Genomic DNA, 19,727 nt, shown 5'->3' on the forward strand with positions numbered 1-19,727 from the left:
GGCAGGGAATGCGTTGCTGTGGCAAAGAGCTGAGGGGAAAAGCTGACCTTATATCCCTGCTGGCTCCTGCCACCAGGTGCAGTGAGTTACTAAGCAGCCTCACCTGTGCAGCCGCGCCCTCCCTCCCTAGAACAAGCAGAATAGGCCCTAGCCCTGCCAAGCCCTGCTGGTCCCAGGGCCTGGCTCCAGCACGCACTCCTGACATATACATGCTGAAAAGCTGCAATGAGTTCCTGCAGCAAAACAGATGGGTGTTCAAGTGGAAAGACATGATTTCATTCCACCCTGGGCTCCCATTTGAGAGGAACAGTAGTATAAAAATAAAGTCAATAAATAATGAACATAAAATAAATACATTTGAGGAGATTTCTGATAACACTGAGTGACTGTCACAGTGCAATAACAAAACTAGTAGCGACAGATATGTCTCAGGCCACTCTGAAATTATTAATTTAAGAATAACTGATTGCTTTTAACTGTTTTTTTTTAAAGGGAACTTTTAACTGTTTTTAGAAGTTTTCACTGCATTGTTTAAGTATTGACATGTTTTCCACCCTTGGCCCCTTTGGAGAAAGGGTAGGGTATAAATTTCATTAAATAAATAAAAGAGAGAGAGGGAGAGGTCCAACCTTTTCCTTCTCTACCTAGTCTCAGTTATTGGAGAGGAAAGATAACTCTGTCAACTGGGAGGGCCTGTAGCACATTACAGTAGGCTAGTTTGGGCCTGGGGGCCTCTAGTTGCTGACCTGCAATCGAATTCAGTGTTCGTTCTGAGCCAAGATGACCATGTCAGAGGCTCTCCATCTTCTGCACCAAACCCACCAAGAGACAGCAATTCCATAGTCTGCTCCATTGCTGAGCTGGTCTTCTGGTTAGAAGGTTCACTGGAATGTATAACCCACCTACACCTCTCCACAATTTAACCCTCCCTATGCTACTCATCTCATCCTTGCTGGGCAGTTTGGAATGGATGCTGTTGTTTCTTCTGTGACCTTCGCCTATATCCGTCCCTCTCTTTATGATGGCATTTCTTCTGCAGCCTCAGCATGCCCAGTTCCTTCAGCCTTTACCCTGCAGTTATTAGGAATGGTCTCCTCAAACCTTTTTATCACCCTCACAGGTCTGCTCTGAGCCCTTGCCAAGGTCACTTCCAGAAGCGAGATTCTTCCGCCTTATCTCCGAGGGGTTGCAAGGGGGACGAGGAGGCAGCCCGTCAGATTTCAGATCTGCGACCCCCCCCCCTTTGTGTGCGCAAGTAGGATGTTAAGAGGAGGCGGAGAGGAGTCTGCCTTCTTAAGTTTGACCTACATAAGACCCGCATTGTTTATTATGTGTCAAATGACTGTTGTTCTAGGAGACCTGCCATCTGTTTCACATTCGGACCTGGGTAAACAGTTCTAGTCAGTATATTAATAGGATTGCTGTTGCGATTAGAGGTAAATTAGGAAGATGTCGATTTAGCCCAGCATGGTTTGCTCTGACAGAAGCTTTCCAGGGTCGCTGGCAGCAAAAGGCCTTTCCCATTACCGCTCAATCCTTTCTGAAGAGGGGGTGCCAGGGACTGGGGAGCCATGCAGAGTGGCTGGGGAAACCCAGCCAGATGGGTGGGGTATTATTATTATTATTATTATTATTATTATTATTATTATTATTATCATCATCATTACTGAACGTGGAACTTTGTTCATGCAAACTGCTTGCATAACCACTGCATCTATCTTATACAACACACGATTCACATGTGGAGGTTCCAGGTTCAAATATCCAATATCCAATATCTCATGAACGAGAAAGGCTTCAGGAGACCTCCTACCAGTCAGTCTCTTCTTCTTCAGCGAACACTCACAGCTCTTCCATGAACACATTTTTAACAGTGAGTCTGTAAGTGACTGTGGAGGCCAATTCTGGATCCGCACGTCCTTCCCCAGTGGGGACATAGGTTTCCAGGCAGGAGTTGATCAAGGTGAGGGTTTCCCAAACGTGCCTTCTCTTAGCAAGTTTCTCCCTTTCGTCCTGAGTTTGAGTGTCTTCAAAGTCCATGACACCTTTGGTAAAGGCTGTTCTCCAGTTGGAGCACTCGCAGGCCAGTGTCTCCCAGTTGTCGGTGTTTTTCATTTTGTTAATAGCTGTACAGAACTCTCCCAGATTTGGAGATACTGCAAGCTCATCTCTAATTTGTTTTTGCAGAATTTGTGAGAGGACCTCAGCAGCTACGAGGGAGTTGTGGTTAAGGAGATGCTGGTAATATTCTTTCCAGCACAATGCAATAGCTTCTTTATCTTTTAGAAGTGTAATTTTTTTTTCCTTTAATGTCTTCATCGGCATCTTGTGTTGGTGCATAATCACTTAAAATGGTAACCTTTTGGTTCGAAGAATTGAAAGTCACTCATTAATGCCCATAGGGACTCCTGACAAGAGCTTCACAATATTATTTTTTATAGCAAGAAGAAGAAGAAGAGTTTGGATTTGATATCCCACTTTTCACTACCCGAAGGAGTCTCAAAGCAGCTAACATTCTCCTTTCCCTTCCTCCCCACAACAAACACTCTGTGAGGTGAGTGGGGCTGAGAGACTTCAGAGAAGTGTGACTAGCCCAAGGTCACCCAGCAGCTGCATGTGGAGGAGTGGAGACACGAACCCGGTTCCCCAGATTACGAGTATACCACTCTTAACCACTACACCACACTGGCTCTCAAAGTAGCAAAGCGTACTCCATGTATTTGACGTTATTGTTCAGGTAGACCTTTCCAGAAGAATGTGTAGCCTCCTTTTTCTTCCTTCAGTTGTCCCTCTCCTGCTCTTCCAGTTTCTTGAAGCAGTGCAATATCGATGTTAAAAGGTCACAACTCTCTTACAATGATGGCACTCAGGGTGCTCATTATCTGTGTTATCTAACCATGTCTGTATATTCCATGTTCCAAAATTCAATTGTCTTTTACGACCACTGGTGGTGACCCCACTGGGCACAATAATCCATTCAGGGGAAAAGGGAGGCAGACTATATTTAGGGCACCTTTCTAGTCCCTCCCTCTTTTCAGGGGTGAGCAGAGTGGATCCTAAATAGGACTGCTCAGTCATGGATACAGCCGCTGAGCTACTCAACTGCCTCATTCCTTGAGTCAGAGTAACTGGATCTGTATCCACTGCCCATGTGCCAGTTCAGATTTCACGGTCCTGCCCCTTTACCATTTGGCGATTGCTGTGGGACTTGTTTGGGTTTGGGATGGGTCTTCGGAAGACGCATGTACATGAATTTGATTTACCGTATTTTTCGCTCCATAAGATGCACTTTTTTCCTCCTAAAAATTAAGGGGAAATATCTGTGCGTCTTATGGAGCGAATGGTTGTCCCTGGAGCCGAATTGCCCAGGGGCCAAAAGCAGATAGTGCTTTTTATTTTACAAAGAGAAAAAGGGGTGTTGGAAGGACCCCACTCAGCAGCTGATCAGCAAGAGATCGGGAGAGAGATAAGAGTCCCGGCTCCCTTTCAGCCCCGCCCTCCATTGTTGAATGTGCTGCAGGGGAAGGTTGTTTGTTTCCCCAGCGACATGTGACTAGCTGATTAGATTATCTGTCTGGAAACTGTAGAAATGGCTCCCTTTCCTTCAGAAGCTGCAGAAATATGAGTTGAACCCCCAAAAATATGGGGCTTTCCCCCCTTTGCAAAAGGAGCTTTGCTTTTCTCCCTTTGCAAAAAAGCTGCAAAACTTTTAGCTGATCCTCAAAAAAAACCAGGGCTTTTCCCTTTGCAGAAAAGCTGCAAAACTTTTAGCTGATCCTCAAAAAATCCAGGGCTTTTCCCTTTGCGAAAAAAGCTGCAAAACTTTTAGCTGATCCTCAGAAAAACAGGGCTTTTTCCCTTTGCAAAAAAGCTGCAAAACGTTTAGCTGATCCTCAAAAAAACAGGGCTTTTAGAGGAGGAAAACCAGAAAAATACGGTATGTTTTGTGTGTGTAGATCAATGTATGCTGACCAACAAGGCAAGGGTAGCCAATGGGTCTTCGCAGCAAGGCTCTATTCTGATGGCATGAATATCATGACATGCTGCAGCCTTCATCCGCCTTCACAGCCACTGTAACATACCGCTTGTTATCTGCTGCTGCCCAGGAGGACTGCCTGCTGAGGGCCTGAAGGGCCCCGTCCTTGCCTCTTTCCACCTGGCTTGGGGCGGGGTCTGACAGGCTTCACAAGGACTGTGGCTGCTACTTAGCACCGAGCGCTCCTATTTTAAATTGTTTTTAATTTTTAACTGTGTTGTTTTAAATGAGACCATCTTGGCTTTGAGCCCTGGAAGACCTTGAGCCTGCCTTACTGGCCCTTTCCCATCTGGCCTGGGAAAGAGGAGTGCGGACTGACTCCAGCTACAAAAGCTGAGGCTGTTGAACAGATTCTTGGGCTGGAGTATTGTTCAAATTCAAATTCAAACTTTATTTGCGTAGCCGACTGGCCATAGCATGCTGGAGTATTGTTTGCTGTTGCTGTTATGGATATTATTGTTGTATCTTTAGTTTTAGATCTTATGATTTATGTGGAAATTGTTTCCATTAGGTTGTGTACTTTATGATGTGTTTTATTTATTGTTTATGACTTCTGTTATATTTGTAATTATGTAAATCTTTGAATTATGGTGCTGGAGGAGACTCTTGAGAGTCCCATGGACTGCAAGAAGATCAAACCTATCCATTCTCAAGGAAATCGGCCCTGAGTGCTCACTAGAAGGATAGATCCTGAAGTACTTTGGCCACCTCATGAGAAGAGAAGACTCCCTGGAAAAGACCCTGATGTTGGGAAAGATGGAGGGCACAAGGAGAAGGGGACGACAGAGGGTGAGATGGTTGGACAGTGTTCTCGAAGCGACTAGCATGAGTTTGGCCAAACTGTGGGAGGCAGTGAAGGATAGGCGTGCCTGGCGTGCTTTGGTCCATGGGGTCACGAAGAGTTGGACACGACTGAACGACTGAACAACAACAAATCTTGTCATGTTGTAAGCTGCCTTGAGCATAGTTTCAACTACGGGAAGGCGGCATACAAATAAAATGATGATGATGATGATGATGATCTTTCACCTGTTATGCTGTTGAGGACTTCTTGGATTATTCTTTGTCTAGCTCCTTCCCTTTGACCTTACCGCCTTGGGTATCCCTGCTGGGGGCTGTACGAGACTCCTGACGGCTTTGCTCACAAGGGCCATAGGAACGTTCAAGCCCACTCACCACGACAAGCTGATGATCCAGTGAGTGATCCAGCAGTCAGAGTAAATGAAGCTGAGCTTGATGCAGCAATGAACTGACATGCTGAAAGGTAGTTTCGTATGTCCATACCACAGCCATTAGTCTCTCTCCACATTTTTCGATCAATTCCAACAAAACCTGTAGTGCGTTACACACTTACAGTGCATCGGTTGCATGTAAGAAGAAAAAGTGAGCAGGGACACTGTCAAGTAACTGAAGGATTCAGCTATTTGTGATATAGCCTCTCCATAAGTAAGTGTGAGTGGCTGGAGGTGTAACATTAATGCCATTCTATTTGCATAGCGATATTTGGTGTATGAATTGATGCTTTTGAATTATGGTGCTGGAGGAGACTCTTGAGTGTCCCATGGACTCTAAGAAGATCAAACCTATCCATTCTCAAAGAAATCACCCTGAGTGCTCACTAGAAGGACAGATCCTGAAGTTGAGGCTCCAGTACTTTGGCCACCTCATGAGAAGAGAAGACTCCCTAGAAAAGACCCTGATGTTGGGAAAGATGGAGGGCACAAGGAGAAGGGGACGACAGAGGATGAGATGGTTGGACAGTGTTCTCGAAGCTACTAACATGAGTTTGGCCAAACTGTGAGAGGCAGTGAAGGATAGGCGTGCCTGGCGTGCTCTGGTCCATGGGGTCACGAAGAGTCGGACACGACTGAACGACTGAACAACAACATTTGGTGTATGTAGTCTTAAGGGAGGGGTAGTACCTCTGGTGGTGGACACGTCATGCTCCTTCTGGAGTGGCTTGTTCACCTTTGGTCCCCACCCTGCACTCAGCTCTCAACCGTGACTCCTAGAAGCTGTCAGCATGCAACAACAGCCACATCCCAGGAACAGCTTCAACTGGCCAGCTAAACAAGGCAAGGGTAGCCAATGGGTCTCAAATCCTCTGTGAGTTAGGGACTTCACCTGCATGCAAAGACAGGCCCTGGCAGATTGAGCAGGTGAGACCAAGAGTGGGTCCAATGGTCAAGAAGGTGGTTTCTGCATGTGCTGTAGAGAGAAGTGAGGAGCAGATTGGAACTCATCAACCTGGGAACATAGCCCATCCTAAACCTCTGCTTCCTTGTGGGATATCTTTGGGAGAAGAAAGGTCTAAGGAGTAAACCCTACACAAATCTGGAGTGGAGTCCCTAAGACGGTTGGATGGCACCTTGTACACCTCCTTTTGGCAACTCCTGCAGCCAAGCTGGCACCAAACATATTGCTCTGCTTTTCTTTGGACCGCATTCGTGAGGCCAAGAAGGGTATCTTGTCATCTGGGCACCCCATACACACTTCCCAAGCTTGCACCCCAAGGAGATCACTTCAGTGTTGCTAATGTAGTGGTTTGATGTCACCCCCGGAGGAGCACTCCATTGTCTTTCAAGACAGACAGATGCCAGCAATGTGGGACCGTATCTTGTCAAAATGGTTGTGCTTACTTTGGCCTCCAACAACCCTTTTGTGTTGCATCAGATGCTCGGAAAGAGCCAGACCCCAAACTTTCCCCTGCCATCCCATCAAAGATGGACCTTTGGGGTCTTTCCAATACGAGGCCACCTCTCTAAGTGGGCAGTGGTGAACATAATTACAGTTAGGTCCTTATGTATAAGGGGAGGGTGTAGTGACAGAAGGCCCAGAGCAGTGTTTGGGTTAAATGGTTGTTAAATAATATTAGAAATGTCAGGAACCCAGTAATCTTGACACACTTCCACCATGAGGGTCCTTCTCATGTTGCAGCCCTGCTAGTATTGGAATGAAGTCACAGAGGTGATGTGAGGGAGCTTGACCCGAGTCCAGTACCAGAGAAAACTACCCTCAGCACTGCCTCCTGGACTATGGCCGAAATGGTCTTCATAGGAGGATTTGTCCCTATTTTAGCCCAAGCATTTTGGTCTGTTGTTATGCCTAGGTTGTACTCCTGTGCCTGGCTCTATCTATTTGCATTTCCCACCCTACAGTCAATCAGCAATTTATAAATAAAAGAAAAACTCTTAAATTATGAAGCAGATTGGATCGAACGGTGTTCAAAAGCCTTCGTGCAGCACAGACTAGTCCCTTCCCTGAGTAAGCTTTTAAGGAATGTCCTAATCTGTAGCAGCTGAAACCAGGAAAAACTGGAGCTTGTCACATAAAGCATTGGCTTTATGGGTCTCCCTCTATCCATAGTTTCTCATTCTGTATAACCCTTCTGTATAACACCCCACCCTCTTTCTTTTCTTAAAGGCAACCAGTTTAACATGGTTATCCTGCAACTGGGTTTTTGGTTATGGGGAAATAATGGTTAGCTGTGCCATGCCGTTTTTTCAAGAACATTCCCTTCCATAGCCAATGGTGTAACGTGTTATACTAGAAGACATTTCTCAAGATCAACAGTCATCTGTGCAGCAGGAGTGCTCCATGATGGTTTGGTTGCACTTATTCCTTAAGAAATTGGATGTGCCTGGTGTAGTGGCTAGGAGATATATCGCTATATCGTCCCAAACAGGTTTGAAGTCCATATCGTAATATTGGTTTCATAATTTCCGGCCTGGCAATATATTGCGAATCATGATATGTGTGTGTGTGTGTGTGTGTGTGTGTGTGTGTGCTATGCAAAAAAAAAAAACCACAATGTGGGGGAAAACTGTGAAGTCAGCCACAGTGATCGTGATGTATCAGTGTATTGCAAAGTTCAGCTGGTGATATATCACAATGTTGAAAACCAGATATTGCCCAGCCCATCCATATATATATATAGGCTACCATGAAGATCTCTAGAAATGCCAACAGTGGATACCCATAGATCTGCCCCCCCCCCCGGCCTCCCCCAAGAGAACATAGTGGCGTTTGAAAAACTGAACAGGGTGGAAACAAAGACCTGCAGTTTATCTGATATGACCGGATGATAGGACAATTGGAATACAAAACCAGGAACAATACGTACATACATACATACATATATATATTATATATATACATACACATTTATACCTGTGTAAAGGAGATTAAATTAAAATTTAAGATGATCTTTTAAAAAACTCATTTGTTTTTCAGAACATTACATCTCATTCCCCTGCATGTCATCCCCCACCCCCATCCTCTGACCCTGCACCCATTTACTGTTTACAGTACACTGTACACCTTTTTTGGGGGGGTGCAAAATCTGTTTCGTCCTCTATGTATCCATCCAGGATGGCGGTGGCGTGGAGACACCTTGTCACCTAGAGAATCATTCCTTGCAGCCCTCGCGGGGTAAAGGGGTGGGGGGAGAGTTCATTGGCAGCTGGCCAGTTTTGCCTGCCTCTGTGGTCACCACCACTAACAGTCTGGAAGCTCTGCATTTGGCAGGTGTAATGGCAGCGTGTTGCAGCGAGCAAATGGCAAGCTGGAGACTCCGGTGCCCATTTCAGACAATGTCACTGCATCACAAAATGGCCAAGCCTTTTGTGGACTCTGCCAACGTAGAACACAATAATTCACATTCCGTAAAGGGGGTGTGCGTGTGTGAATGAGAGAGAGCTGCTTACCCCCAGAAGTAGGGATGCGTTTCAGGGCGTACATGTAGCAACACACACACAATTTGACCACTGAGGTTTAAAGGAGGTGGGGAAGCAGTCAAACCCCCTGAAACACATTGCCCAGCTCTGAAATAAAGGACACAACATGTCACCTTTTAATTCTGGATTGTTGGATCCAGGATATTTGCCCAGCCCAGGTTCTCTACTCCCAGATCATGATATGTGGATTAGAATCCCCACTCCAGTCCACAGAAACATACCCTGGAAAACCGAACCACCATTTTATCACAGTATTTAATACTCTGGGGGAGTACAAATGGATTGTAAAAGCACATGAAGGCAAATCTACCCACATTAAGTTGTCTTGAGTGGGGCACATTCTGCACATCATTGCCATGAACTGTTTCCGCTCCATGATAAGACGAAACAGGGAAGTGTGAATTCCAAGTTACGAAAGAAACATGAGAGATGTCTATCCTGAAGTTATCCTCATTATGGGATCCAGACATTTCTGGGCTAGGTCCATCGAAATTGGAGGAAAGTCTGGTTCGATGTTCAAAATGAACCCCTTCGGTGCTCCTTCCCCCAACCAAAGCTATCATGCAGACTGCTGAAATTCACACCCAGCTTCTGTATGAATCACACAGCAAGAGACACCGGGATGAGCAATGGATGTTTTTCCTTCAAAGCAGCCACTATTGAAGCCCACAAGAAGTAAACAATAAATGGGGTGGGTACCTCTCGAGTCAACAGGAGGAAAGCACCCTGTTGTTCTCTCCCCCCCCCCTTTCCTTCAAAGTGGAAACCTTGTGGAGGGGACAAGGCAACGGCACTTTCCACTCCCTTCACAAATTCCAGTTTAGAGGTCAAAACCCAAAGGCATAGCGTTTCCTGGCAGAATACTGCTTTAAACCAAACAAAACATACAGGATTTTGTATCAGCATTATTTTGGCTCTTTCTGAGGGGGCGGGGGGAAAGCAACTTTTTCCAGCAACCGCTTTACAAAACGTATGTCCAGCTCCACTTTACAAAGACGTTCCACAGCAGCCTTAGCTAATGGCCGTGGCGGAAAAATAATACTGTCAAAAGGTCTGTAGATGATGCAGTAGGCGAAGTCCTGCTTGAGTGGGTAGAGGAAACGTCACCCGATTTGTGTCTTTATATATATATATATAAAACTGAATCTAGGCGAATAAATAAATCTCTTGAACAGCTGAAAGAGGACCAGTGAATGTCTGTGTGATGCATCTCCCACCAGCTCAGTTTATAACAGCCTGTCCCAAGCAGGTGTGCTCCACGTATTTTGGACCACAACGCTCATCATCCCTGACCATTGGCCATGTTGGCTGGGGGTGATGGAAGCTATAGTCCAAACACCAGGAAGGCACCAGGTTGGGAGAGGCCACCAATGCGACCCGGTTGTGAGTACCTGTGTTATTTTCAAGTTGAGTTGAGCGATGTGGCACACTCAGCCAAGCTCCAGGGCATGAATGAATCATGGTGCCCAAAAACCATGCCCAAGGACAGGGATAGCAAAAGGTCAGAGAGGCCAAAATGCAGGCAAAGGAAGCCTCCATCTTGCCATATTCAAGGTAAGATGTTTTCTGACTTTTTCCCTTAAGAACCTGATTCCAACATTACACACAACACACAGAAGTTGCCGTCAGGCCAAACTGCATCCTTCTGGTGCCACGGAAAGAAACTCCTTATGAGCTTGGTGCCATACAGAGAGCATCTTTCCAACATCTTGGCCCTCTGGGCAAAGTGCAGCTCCACGGAAGTGTTGTTTTGGTGCCTCTGTGTATGTCAGCATGATGTTTTGACTTGGCCCCCGATCCCTGGGTTAGGGTGTAAAAGCATGGGCAGCGCAGGAGCGGCAGCCAGGGATTTCTGCTCTTGTCAGATTAAACAGATGAGAAAGAAAGAAGTCCCCAAACACTCTGGCACCTTAGGGATGAACAGCTTTTGTAACTCGCTGACAGCACCTGTAGTTTAAACTGCTGGTCATGAAGGTTCGTGCTGTTAAGACATCCCCCACCCGTCCAGTTTACCACTAAGGTGGCCCAGCACTTTCGGGCTTCCAGGCTACTAATAACGATCTCAACAATTTCTCTAGAAAGGGGCGTAAAATGCGGAAGGCAAGGCGCTGACTGGCTGGCCACTGCAGCAAGAGTTATGACGCCGTTGCGTTGCTTCAGAGAGGAATTCCCTGCCATGTAAAAAACCCCAAACTAAATGCACCCGTGCAGCTCAATCCCTAGAAATGGGGGTGATGTGAAACAAAGGGACATCTACTACGGTCCAGTGTTTCGTCCTGGGACAAAGGTTGACCTCATAAAATAAGGAACAAAGAAGGAACCAGGCAATACCCCTTACAATCTAATGATCTTAGAGACTGGGTCCTCATTACCTGTGTGTCTAAGGCACTCGTGCCTCTGTTTTTTATCTTTTGCTGTCCCTTGGCCGTTAGCACACCCACCTCCCTGGTATTGGCAACAGCAAAGCAGAACGCTGTCAAGGTGTTGGGCTTCAGGAAAGGTGCTCCCCTTCACAGCTTTCTTCCAGTCAAACGCAGAATGGCTGGTGCAGAACCATGAAACTGAAGGCTTGCTCAAGAGCGGGGACAATTATTTCTTCCCTGCTCAGTTCCATGTTTTCTCTCTCCAAAGTCTCTAGCTTCAGCTCCTGGCTCAATACCGTTGATGCGTTTGCTCCCGGGCTCTTAGGTTTCAATACTCAGCTCCCTTGGGAGGGTCCAGTTCATAAACCTCCTGGGCGTTGATTCCCAGAAATTCTCCAAGACAAACGTGAATAAAAATGCAGTGTTGGGGGGGGGGGAGAAACAAGGCGAATGCTCTTTTCCTGGTTGTAAAAAGTCTTTTTCAGATGCAGACAGGGGTTTCGGAGGCCGGAGCCTCTCCTCAGCCGCAAAGGTGGCGACTGGCAAAATCGCCTGCGGAAACCCTCCTTAAAAAAAAACACAGACATATTCCCCACCATCGCACGAAACATAGAGAATAATGGATTCCATATTGTCCAAAGGATGGAAAATTAAAGGCAAGATCATCCAACCCTCCCCACCCCCACCAAAGCACAACAATAAGATATCCCCCCTCCCAACCCCGTAACCCCTCGCTCAAAAGATTAAGATTCAGGAAAGGAAACAAAAAGAAAGAGAGAGAGCTGGTCTCGCTTCTTGCCAGCAGAGTCCAGCTGCGTTCCAGTTTTGTCACATGAAGATACGTCTCGATCCCGATCTGCAATGGCTGGCGCAAGTTTCTCATCAGGCAGAGAGGACAGGGGACACAAATGGCCGGACACACGGAACCACCGCCTCCCCACCCTCCACGGTTTGTCGATCCAGCTGACACAAGACGCACACCGGACATGGAAACCGACAAGTGATTCACCACCCTTGTCAAGGTGTCTGGGTTTCGCCTCTGCGGCCCACTTTGACTTTCGCCATCCCGCCTGACCCGTCCCGGCCTTTGTCTCTCCCTCACCCTCAACAGAAGGCAAGGCCGTTGGCTACTCTCGCTTGCCGTAGTTCTTCTGTGTCTTACACTTCCCTGCTGGGAAACCGGGCAGGGGATGAGGGAAGAATAAAAGAGTGGACAACGGGCAGGAGGCATTTCTAAACAGGTCCCTTGCAAATGATAGTAGTAGTAGTAGTAGTAAGTAGTAATAATAATAATGAGAAGAATTAATTGCTCTGGTTGGTTTATATGTGTTTTTTTTCTGCTCTCTCTTTTTTTTTAAGTCGGGTTGGAATTTTTCAAAGTCTGCAGCTTCGCCTCCAGTTCAGAGATCTGAAAAACACACAACAGAAAGGGGGGTGAAGAGAAGATTCCCAGGTAGAGAAATAGCGGTGGGGCGGTTGGGGGAGGGAAGAGATGGGAAGACACAAGGGAAAGAGACATGGTGGAAATTGGCTGGCTGGCTCAGCGCCATTAACAGCAACAGGAAGGGGCTTTTGGAGAAGAGGGCTGTGAAAAAGGGGAAATGAAGGGGCACGCCAAAGGAGAATTGTATGGATACAAATGGGGGGGGGCACATTAACACGGCTTCTGAACGTTTAGGCTTGCAGTCTGCTTCACGTCCGTTTTGAGATGGGTTCCTCTGCTCTGAGTTTGGCAAAAGGCAGCCCAGCGTAAACTATGCAGTTCTAGTTAAAAGTTGCATATGCCAGACAAGCTTTGTATAATCAGCTCTGCTTCTGGGTACCGGATTCTTGGGGAATACGTTGCTGTACTTTCTGTATTGTAAGCTGCCTGGGTATATTTAATGAAACACGTGGATAATGAATAGTTAAGACTGAATAAGGAAATGAACCGACCGAAGGATCAAAGGGCGAATCAGAGGTGGAAAGAGAGGAAGGAAATTTATGCTGAAATCTGGGTTTCTTACTTGCCAAAACTGTGCTTCTTTATAATACCAGAGATGTTAAATCTCTCTCTCTCTCTCTCTCTCTCTCTGTATCTGACATTCCTTGAAAACTGGTTATCTGTGGCCTCAGTCCTCAGAACCGTGGACAGTGGGACTGTGTCAGAGTGGGACTCTGGGATCAAATTTCCAGGAGTCCACTCAGCGAAATAAGGAGGAAGGGCCCCAAAATCCAACACCATGGGAATTTCACATTTTGAAGTAATACAAAGATAGCTCAGTTGGTTAGAGCCTGGTGCTGATAACGCCAAGGCTGCAGGTTTGATCCCCATAAGAGACAGCTTAATATTCCGGCATTGCGAGGGGCTGGACTAGATGGTCCTCAGGGTCCCTTCCAACTCTACAATTCCATGTTACTTTCTAAAGAGCCCTCAGCCCCTGATATAACCATTGTTTGGTTGAAAATCACCTAATTGCACCACTGTGGAACCAGCAGAATGCCATGCACAAAGTACTGTATTCTACAGATAAAACAGTGCTTAATCCACATCCCTGATGGTTTGTTTTTTTACATGTGCAGCTGGTAAAAACACATGTGTATCCATCCACAAACCCTACACACCTATCTTTTGTATGCCTAGTAAAAGGTAAAGGTAAAGGACCCCTGGAAGGTTAAGTTCAGTCAAAGACGACTATGGGGTTGTGGCGCTCATCTCTCATTCAGGCCATGGGAGCTGGCATTTGTCTACAGACAGCTTTCCAGGTGATGTAGCCAGCATGACTAAACCACTTCTGGCACAACAGGACACTGTGATGGAAACCAGAGAGCACAAAAATGTCGTTTACCTTCCCGCCATAGTGGTACCTATCTATCTACTTGCACTGGCGTGCTTTTGAACTGCTAGGTTGGCAGGAGCTGGGACAGAGCAACAGGAGCTCACCCCGTCGCGGGGATTCAAACTGCCGACCTTCTGATCGGCAAGCCCAAGAGGCTCAGTGGTTTAGACCATGCCCCTTTTTATGTCTAGTAAAACAGAGTAGCGCACACAAATTGCTTTCTGCACCCAAACTGGAATAGGGCAATTTTAGGACAGAGTTGCTAATTTCAATGAATCACCTCTCGAACAACCTTGCTTAGCCTGATCACATTAGGTTTGTCTCTAGAGTGAATCATAAAACAGATACACACCTAACCTTTCAAAGCTGATACAGGCTCGAGGTTCCAAGACTAAAATGATATTTGTTCCCCAACGAGGAATTAAGTGCCTCCATCCCCCATAATGCTGTGCTCATTGCACCCTGCAGAGACCAAACTTCTTAATCGTTTTCTTTGAGACATCTTTCAACCTACCAAGTTCTAACTGGCTTGGTCGAACCTGAGGACTGGCTCTCCTTACATCAGAATTGCTAAGATTTGTTGAGGGTGCCCTCTTGAAATTACTAGCCATGCATTATGTCAAGGCATCTATTGATGGCTCCTCTCCACTTTAGAACTCCGTTTCCCTTGGAGAGGAACAGCAACTTTTAGAAACCCTTCCTATTCGAGTTGGCTTTTGGGGGGAGCCAGGGTCAATTAGGTGGAGAGGTTAAGATACATCAGCCGATCTCTGGCTCAAGCTTTTGGAATACAAGCTTTTGGCTTTGCATTTAACTAACTGATTAACACATTAGAGCTTGGGAGGTGCAGAAGTGAGAGTCAGAGAGCAAGCTCCCTTGGAAAAAAGCTCTTTCATTATGCAAATGCACACATTCCTTCCTTCCCAATTCCTGCCCAAAGATTCCTACCACCATCTCCCCTTCAAGAATCACTGTGCCTAATTGTGAAAAGGCGGCAGATCGGAAAGAAGGGGAAAGTTGGCCGGGAGCAGTTCTAGGAGAAATCAGAAATGGCGGTGAAGTAATGGTTGGGGAATGATTGCCGATGGGACATGGATGAGAAAATAAGCATGGCGGAAGCCTTCGGCCTGATGCTTGGGTCAAATCAAAGGTATAACACATTCGGAGATGGGGGCAGTGTCCTGATGTGGGCAGGCTGCTGTTCAGGGGACTAGTTCGCCATGCTTTTACTCATTAGAGAGAGGTCAGCCCAGGCCGACTTCAGACGCAGTCAGCAGAAGGCATCCCAAGAAAACAGGGAGATCACAATTAAGGTAAAGGGGAGGTGATAGCTTGATAGGCGCTTTCCGCAGCAGTGTTTCGTAAAGCAGGGAAGGCCTGACATAGTCAACCTTCTCAAGGACAGTGGCTCAGGATTTGCACCGCTTTCCTGGCTGTGCGTGTGTGTGCCTTGTCTTGCCTGTGTTCAGCCACATCAGCCCCTCGTCAGCACCTTTCCGCACCGTCCTCTCCACCTGGGACTCTATGACTGCACGTGCTGATTTGCCCAGAGTGCCACCAATTAAGGTGGGGGGGAGGAAAGAGGTGAGGTGGTAAAGCGGATTGTGCCACATCAGACAATGTGGGAGGCTGCCAATGCTGAATGTTCCCTTATGCTGAAAACTCACAAAGAGAACGTTTCTCCTTGCTGTGCTAGTTTTCTATTTGCAGGGAGAGGTTGGTGAGCATACCCCCTCCCCCAACTGTCTCATGGCCTTGCTTTTTTCCATCCACCACAATCGTGGCAATTGCTGCCTAGTGCTCTAGCCATGTAGAATGTGGTTCGTGCTGCCTGTTCTCCGTCGAGTGGCAGGCTGCACCTACGTAGGAGTAAAAAGACTGTGCAAAGCACAATGTGGTCCTGGCAAAATGTGCGCCTCTGCTTATTCTGGGCCCTGTGCAGGTGATCCCCACTCTTTCCTTAAGAGCTTGGCGCTTCGTAAACGCTAAAGAGCGGCAGTGCTCAAATGCATGTGCTAGTTTGGTCGATCCCGATGGAGATGGATGGCGCATGGGGGGGGGACGCGGCGGCGTTGCGTTCAGTGTTCTGTGCAAAGAAGAGGAGCACACTGAGACCTGCCGCTGTGATTCGGGTTTTAGAGGGGGCTTCTAGGAGCTGCAGTACAAGTGATGCCCTCCAGAGGGAGCATGGGGAGCCTCCTGGATGTTGGAAGAGAGCGATTCTACATTGCTCTCTGATCAGTGTAGCCGCAGTACAGAAACCCAGGTGTATTCACACACACACATGCATGCACACACACACACAAATGCACACATTTAACACACAGAGGCATGTGAACAACCTGACGAGTCTGATGTAATCCACTGCCTGATGTAGGAACCAGGGTGTGGCAGGGATCCACAACTGGCCCAGCGAAGAGAGATATAGATTTGACACTGCAGTGAAGGCCCAATGCCCATGTATACGTGGTGGAGAGACAGCGTTCGATCTAGGATCAAGTGTCCGCAAACTAAAGAGAACACTGCACAACCTTAAGAGACCCCTGCAGATCTGGGATGTGGAATCCCGGTGTGTTTCTCACATCACAGGATCTGGGGGAGTGTGGGCTTGTAAAGACCCACTTTGTCCTGGTGGAAGTTTCAATGAGACTCTGTCGAAAGGATGCCCCGGCCACCAGCGCCCCCCAAAAATATAGGAGAGTGATATAGGAGCGGGATGTGTTCTCAATATGGAATTCAAAAAGATCAGTCTTCCCACCCCCTGCCTTTGAGCAGCAGGATTTGCTTAATTAGTGATCCAGCACTTGACATAAGGTCCTACAAGACTCAAGCACTGATGCCCAACTCTAAAGGAGTTCAGAAAGATGGGTGTGTCTCTCTCCCCCCACCCCTTCCTCAATAACCAGGCGCTTTCCAAGTGCACACATCTCACATGTATCCCTGAGCTGAACTGAACCAAGGCCTCTCCAGTCACAGCAAAGCCCTTTCTTTCTTTCTTTCTTTCTTTCTTTCTTTCTTTCTTTTCCTCGGGGGCTCAAGGCAAACCCCCAGTGCTGTCCTTGATGCCCACCTTCTCCTGCAACTTGTCGACTTCCTCCTTGTGGGCCAGCTCAGACTCCTCCTGGATGCGGCGCTGAGCTGTCTCCTTCTTCAGGAACTCGATCTCTCTGTAAGAGGGGAGGGGGAAGAGCCAGAGTCAGAAGCACTCCTTAAAACAGGGATGGGCAACCAGTGGCCACCGTACGTGTTGGGACTCCAAATCCCACCAGCCCCAGTCAGTATGGACCAGGGGTGGTCAGGGATGAGGTGAGCTGCAGCCCAGCAACATCTTAGCTAGCCTACAGGCTCCCCATTCCTGCCTCCAGAGGGAACTGGTTAAGAAGCAAGCATGGGGAGTCTCCTGGATGTTGGGAAATGTTGGGAAATGGTCTAACCTTAGGGCCATCAGAAGAGTTCAGATCAGTTGGAAGCTGCCCAGAGTGACAGGGGCAACCCAGTCAGATGGGCAGCATATAATAATAATAATAATAATAATAATAATAATAATAATAATACACATGCAGCAGGACATAGCAGAGGTAAAGGTAAAGGCAAAGGACCCCTGGACAGTTACGTCCAGTCAAAGGCAACTATGGGGTTGCAGTGCTCATCTCGCTTCAGGCCGAGGGAGCCGGCGTTTGTCCACAGACAGCTTTCCAGGTCATGGGGCCAGCATGACTAAACCGCTTCTGGTGCAACGGGACACTGTGACAGAAACCAGAGCTTACGGAAACGCTGTTTACCTCCCCGCCGCAGTGGTTCCTATTTATCTACCAGCACTGGTGTGCTTTTGAATTGCTAGGTTGGCAGGAGCTGGGGCAGAGCGACAGGAGCTCACTCCGTCACGGGGATTCGAACCGACGACCTTCCGATCGGCATGCCCAAGAGGCCCAGTGGTTTAGACCACAGCGCCACCCGCGTCCCAGAATGCTGAATAACAGAATTCTGAGTTGGCAAAGTGAATTTGTCCGTTTTAGGCTAGAGGCGGGAGATGCCCTGTTCGAACGCTTTCTCCATGTTTTAAAATAAACAAATCTCCTCCTTGGAAGTACAAGAACAACCATAACTATCCTACCAGAGAGAAAGGTTCTTGTTCTCCCTTCCTTGACTAGTTTTATTTGCAGGCAACCTTTTACATGGGGAAGCATTCAAATCGTCATTCCACACCTATAGTCTGAAGCGGTTCAGTCCATTCCACCATCTCGTTCTCCTGAAATAGTCCAAACGCTCTCATGATAATCTTGTGATACTAAGGGTAGTAGACCAGTGGGGTTTAAATTTAGCTGAAGCCAATAATGAAATGTCCTACACCAAATGTGTAATTCAGAGGGGAGATTAGCCTCCCAAGCGCAATGAAGCATTTGGAAAACAGGATGGAACAGAAAAAAAATTGCCTTAGGAACTTAAGATTGAACAGCTTCTGTAGATCCAAGGTGACTGCCTGTCCAAATCTGAGCCCCATATAATATAACTGTGCTAGGGGTTTAGCTTTAAACACTTCAAGGGCTGATGGTATGTGATTGCCACCTTTTGTATGGAAAAAGTATATCAGAATTTTGGTGCTTTGGGACGCTTTCCCCCTTTGCACTGTTTAATTTATATATAAATGATACTGTCCAGAGTTTAACATCCTCAGAGTATCATGGCCCTAAATCAGCCAGAAAAGCCATCCTCTATACCAGTGATGGCCAAACCTGGCCCTCCAGCTGTTTTGGGACTACAACTCCCATCATCCCTGACCACTGGTCCTGTTAGCTAGGGATGATGGGAATTGTAGTCCCCAAACAGCTGGAGGGCCAAGTTTGGCCATCACTGCTCTATACAGTGGAACGTCGGTTCACGAACGAAATCTGTTCCGGAAGCCTATTTGGCTTCCGAAACGTTCGAAACCCAAGGCACTGCTTCCCATTGGTTGCAAAAGCTTCTTGCACTCAGCGGAAGCCGCGTTGCACGTTTGGGTTCCAAAAAACGTTCGGAAACGGAGGCATTTACTTCTGGGTTTTTCGGCATTCGGGAACCAAAACGCACGAGAACGGAGGCGTTCGGGAACCGAGGTTCCACTGTATTATTATACGCAAATGATGCAGTGCTTCTATCTCAAGCGAAAGAAGGTTGATGAGGGCATTCTCCCTTACAATTCTGTGGTTCCGTGATTCTTAGCAGACATGCATATCATCACCCTTTACGGGACAGGGAGCCCTTACTTCTGCTGATACTCCTTGATGAGTCTCTTGGCTTTGCTGTACTTCCTCTCCAGAGTCTGGTACTGGGCTTGGGTCTCTTTCAAGTGCTCGTCCACAGCCTGGCACAAGTTCTGGGCTTCCATCCAGTATCCCTCCAGCTTCTCCATCCGCTCCTTGTTCTCCTCAACGCTCTGTTCTAGCTGGGCTTTCTCGAGGCGCCAGCGGGATTTCTCTTGTTCGATGGACTGCAGCTGAGGGCAGACAGTGCAAAGTTTACACATTTTCTCACAAGCTAACTAAATCCGTGCGCCGCTTTGAGCCGGAATTACAACAAAACCGACAGCGGCGATGTAGCTAGAGAGCCATCTCAGCAAAAGTCAAAAATCGACGTGAAAAGCAGCAGCAAACATATAAGGAGTAGAAATCGCAGGAGGGTGCTCAGCCGAGCAACTGGGGCGGCAACCGAGGAGGCCCTGTTCCCTGCGGAGGTCAGTCAAGACTCAAGACTCCCTCCAATCAGGGTGGATTTGATTTAAATCACGATTTAAATC

General features: G+C 47.3%; 1 protein-coding gene across 1 annotated transcript in view; it reads right to left on the reverse strand.

The window, feature by feature from the left end:
- Window positions 1-12,254: 12,254 nt before the first annotated feature.
- Window positions 12,255-19,727, reverse strand: part of PPP1R9B (protein phosphatase 1 regulatory subunit 9B) — a 67,845-nt gene continuing 60,372 nt past the window's right edge. Inside the window, exons 8-10 of the mRNA XM_033168115.1 lie at window positions 19,198-19,427; window positions 17,025-17,121; window positions 12,255-12,543 (exon numbers count right to left, since the gene is read on the reverse strand). Coding sequence (XP_033024006.1) covers window positions 12,490-12,543; window positions 17,025-17,121; window positions 19,198-19,427 — 381 coding nt within the window. The 3' untranslated portion in view covers window positions 12,255-12,489. The remainder of the gene's footprint in view (window positions 12,544-17,024; window positions 17,122-19,197; window positions 19,428-19,727) is intronic.

The sequence above is a fragment of the Lacerta agilis genome, chromosome 14 (genome assembly GCF_009819535.1).
Source record: "Lacerta agilis isolate rLacAgi1 chromosome 14, rLacAgi1.pri, whole genome shotgun sequence".
NCBI lineage: Eukaryota > Metazoa > Chordata > Lepidosauria > Squamata > Lacertidae > Lacerta > Lacerta agilis.